This window comes from Poromitra crassiceps (genome assembly GCF_964638095.1).
Source record: "Poromitra crassiceps genome assembly, chromosome: 17".
In the NCBI taxonomy this organism is placed as follows: Eukaryota; Metazoa; Chordata; class Actinopteri; order Beryciformes; family Melamphaidae; genus Poromitra; species Poromitra crassiceps.
In genome coordinates, this window is record NC_139635.1 from 27256397 (window position 1) to 27261035 (window position 4639).

General features: G+C 42.7%; 1 protein-coding gene across 1 annotated transcript; it reads right to left on the minus strand.

Moving 5' to 3' along the window:
- Positions 1-1622: 1622 nt before the first annotated feature.
- LOC310791787 (E3 ubiquitin-protein ligase TRIM21-like) lies at positions 1623-3263 on the minus strand (the record flags this gene model as incomplete). The annotated part of the gene is made up of 1 exon (XM_083653452.1): positions 1623-3263. One exon carries the CDS (start codon positions 3261-3263, stop codon positions 1623-1625), a length of 1641 nt encoding a protein of 546 aa, XP_083509578.1.
- Between the last annotated feature and the right edge of the window lie 1376 nt (positions 3264-4639).

The window sequence follows — 4639 nt, forward strand, 5'->3', positions numbered from 1 at the left end:
CATTTCATATTTGCGTTGAGCAACTATTTGTATTTACCTTACATTTGTAATTTGTGCATCCTATAATGTGTGTATATGTGCATTCTGTCTAAAGAGGATGTTGAAACCTGTAAATGAGCATAGTTTAAGCTCACATCTCGGGGCAGTATTGATTATATATGTTAAATGGTCAATTGTGTTATGGGAATGGCTGGTATTAGATAATAGTAATTATGTTCGTTTCTGTACTGCATATATTGTGTTAGAGAGCCACCTTGTGGTCCATTTGAGTATGGAACTTTGTTCGTAGTTATATAGCTCAATTGTTTGGTCACTCAATCCATTTGAGTTATTCATGTTTCCATTGTTTATTTGTTTCTTAGGAAACCACACCTAAAGTAATACCTGTATGCAGGACTACGGAAACACCTGGGTTGAATAAAAGTACTAAACCTTCTTTCTTGGACTTTTGATCCTGACCGATCACCTGTGGTGGGCTAGTGACTCTGATCCGGCACATTAGCAGAAGTTCATTAGAATAGCCTCAGTCAGTTATTCCTTTTTTTCAGCCCACATTCAAATCATTACTAGAAACTCACCTGTGCTTTTAACCTGTGATAACTGTATTGTCTTTTCCCTCATTCTTTGATCATTAGTATTGTGTATTATGTTTTTAATGTGTTGTTTACTTGATCTTTTTAAACCCCCTTGTAAAGCGTCTGAATACCATGAAAAGTGCTCCATGAATAAAATGTCCTGTTATTAAATGTATTATTATTGTATCCTTAAAACCGTATGTATTCATAAGACTGAACAGACACATGGATATAGTTTAGAAGAATAGATAAACAGTCAACTTACTAAGACAGATTCGGGTTCAGGCCGGGCTTGTTGTTTTGGACCTGCTAAGCTCTATATTGTATTAGCAAACACTGCAACAGGAAGTCAGCTCTGCACGGCCAACGCACACCAACACGACAAAAGTGGCTTGGAGTCACTGCTCGCTTGGTGCTGCAGCTTGATTGGTTGTCTTGCTGTCTTCTGGCCCCTCCTCACGTCGCTGTGGTTGCTCTCATCCATCACCAGGTATCCCAGCATGCTTTGGAAGGAGATGACAGATGCATCCAATACACAATGAATGAATGAACAACTGACTAGTGTCACTGTGGTGTGCATCATGCACCGTTAGAGTGAATAGAGATGTTACAATGAAACTGGAAAATGTGTCGTTTTCACACACTCACTTTAATGATCAAAGAAAAACAGGATATGAAAGGAAATACTGAACTCTTCTTTAACTTTAACCCCCCCCCCCCCCCACACACACACACACATGATCTAACTAAATCATTATGTCTACATCACATGAACATGAGCCATAACACCACACATTCTGCCAAGAGGAGGAAAAGGTAAAGAGACAAGATACATCAGTAGTTACTGGTCTTCTCTCACTGGAGACTGAGCCCTATTGAAAGAACGAATTAATAATCTTCAAATGTGCTAGACAAGTCTGAAAAGTATTTTTGTTGTTCTATAAAATAAAATTCAACATTAGACTGGCTGCTAGTTACCTGAAGACAAAACAACATGTGTAAACTGTCTTAACTGACAATGAATCCTGAGGCAAATTAATGATTAGTCTAATCTGTGTGATTGACAGGAGAGATGATCAGAGGGGCAGAGTTTTCACCACCATTATTAAGACAGGGACCGAAGTATGGGTAGAGTTTCTCAGTGAAGGTGCAGCCAGTAAAGGAGTAGATAAGAGCTGCAGCATCTACGTCATAAAAGGAGACCAGACCCTCCTCATAATCCACAAACACCCCGACCTTCTGAGGGTTCATCTTCAGAGAGAGGAGGACAGAAAGGTCAGCAGCAGCTTCGTACTCATTTCCATTCCTCAACACTACAGTCCAGTAGCCATTCCCTGGGCTCAGAGGGGTTTGTCCCTTCCTGTTGATCGACTCTCTGGCCACTCCTACATCCCAGGCACTCTTCCCTTTAACCTGGACCTCGTAGTAAAACTTCCCTGAAGAGAAGCTCTGCTTTGCTAAGACGCAGGTACAAGAAGAAAATCTCTCTGGGTTGTCTGGGAGATTCTTCTCTACATCACCATCATGTACTTGTTTCCCATCATCAGACAGGATGAGATCAGGATATGCTGTATCAGGATCCAGAGTCACATCCACTGCAAACTGCTGGACCCTCTTCAGCTCAACATCAGCAAGCAGCTTCTCCATCTCTTTACTGAGTGTCTCCTCCAGCTGAGCCACAGCTCTCCTAACAGTCCCCTCATATGTTGAGTGGACACTGACCTCTGTCCAGTCTTTGGTGTGTGGAGGAGTGTTCAGGGATGGGAAGCGTTGGAGGAGGTGAAGGTGGTCTTCAGTGTGTGAGAGCTGCTCCACCTCAACGGTTCTCTTCATCAGCTCAGAGATTTCCTGTTCTAGCTCTTTGATGACGCCTTCACCCTGTTTCTCTGTTGTTTTCTGCTTCTCTTCAATCGTCTCAATGAGCTCAGCCTGGCCTCTCTCCACAGACTGCCTCAGAGCAGTGAAGACCCGCACACTGTCTGCTATCTCTCTGTCTGCATTTGCCTTACTGAGCTCTACTGAGTGTTTGATCTCATGAATCTTCAGTCGTCTCTCCTGGATCATCTGCTGAATTTCAGCCTCCGTCTTCCCCAGTTCAGCCTTCTTTCCTTTATATTCTTCTTCCAGAGGGACAAAGCGATGTGACTTGTGGTCTGACTCAGTACAGAACTGACATACACACATCTGGTCAGTCTTGCAGAACAGCTCCAGCGGTCTGTCATGCTTCTTACACATCCTGTCTTCCAGGATCTCCACAGGATCCATCAGCTTGTGTCTCTTCAGGCCCCTCACTCTCTGATGAGGCTCCAGGTGAGTCTCACAGTAGGAGGTCAGACACCCCAGGCAGGACTTCAGGGCCTTCTCTTTGGTCCCAGTGCAGACGTCACAGGGAACTTCTCCTGGTTTGGCACTTTGTTGCTCTGGGCAGCTGCTGGCTTTCATCTGAGCTGACTTCCTGAACTGAGCAGCCATCTCAGATATGAAAGTATTGACATGCAGCTCAGGTCTTCTGTTGAAAAGCTTCTGACACATGGGACACTGGCACTGGACACTAACATCCCAGTGTTGTGTGATGCAGTTCTTGCAGAAGTTGTGTCCACATGGTGTGGTGACTGGATCAGTGAACACATCCAGACAGATGGAGCACAGAAACTGCTCTTCAGAGAGGAGACTGCTGGCAGCAGACATATCCAAACACTGAGACCTGAAGGGAAAGTGTGAAATAACATTTAAATCCCACTGTGACATCATCAGTGATGTCATAAATCCCACTGTGACATCATCAGTGATGTCATAAATCCCAGTGATGTGTGACATCATCAGTGATGTCATAAATCCCATGGATGTGTGACATCATCAGTGATGTCATAATGCAAACCTGCATGTATTGACTTCATTATACCATAATGAAACTGTCCTCCTATAGACCAAATCAGCGGGATGTTTACATTTACTTCCGGGTACCCCTGGGTCCACACATTATAATGGCGGTGAACGGCACAAACTGACGTGTTGAAGACAAAAACAGACAAAGAAGACAAAAATGGTTCGTCCGTGTTGTGTTGTTGTTTAATATCATTCATAACAACACTTTCACTAACGTTAGTGGAGACCAGACTAGCTAATTTACCTGTTGGACCAGACTAGAGTAGACTTGAAGCTAAATTAAATTGACGTGGCGTCAGTAGCTCTGTCTGTACCAGGCTCTTTCTCGGCGAGAAGAGCCTGGTGACGCGAGGTTACTCTATCTGTAACGTAAAAAAACAGCGAGTTTGACAGACAAACAAACGTTATTAGCTAGCTAACACTACATAAAACAAACACAGAAGAAAGGCTAGATACGTCGGACAAGCATGTTTACCAACCGTTTAACCATTTAAATTGAAAGTAGTCGGCCGAAAACAACGAGAGGGTTTGACAGCATTTATTTGACAACACGCACATTTAAACCTGCCGCCTTCCCCAAGTGGTACCCGGAAGTAAATTTGTTTACATGGTGACGTCACGGTGCTTTGGTCTATATTGAGGACACAACTGATGTCTTGAATAAAATGTCTGGCCTCAGTAATCTCCATTCACACTTCTTGGTAGCCTATATGCTAACATCTCTATCATGAGTTCATGTCTGCTTTGTGACACGTCCTGATCGGCTGGATATCCAGTTGTTCCTTTACTGTCTTTAACTGCCTGGATCATTCACAATAATGTCTTATCTTTACTGTCTTTAACTGCCTGGATCATTCACAATAATGTCTTATCTTTAGGGACAACATTTACTGTCTTTAACTGCCTGGATCATTCACAATAATGTCTTATCTTTAGGGACAACATTTACTGTCTTTAACTGCCTGGATCATTCACAATAATGTCTTATCTTTAGGGACAACATTTACTGACAAAAGACTGCATGGTGTTCTAGTTGGCTCAAGTTTTTCTCCCATGAGTGTGTTTATCTGTTTAAAATCCTCTTAATAATCATCTTTATCACTGTATTACTACTCTGTGGTCAGTAGGCTACATTGATGATATTTTCTTGATGTCATATTCAGTGGAAACTTTCATAA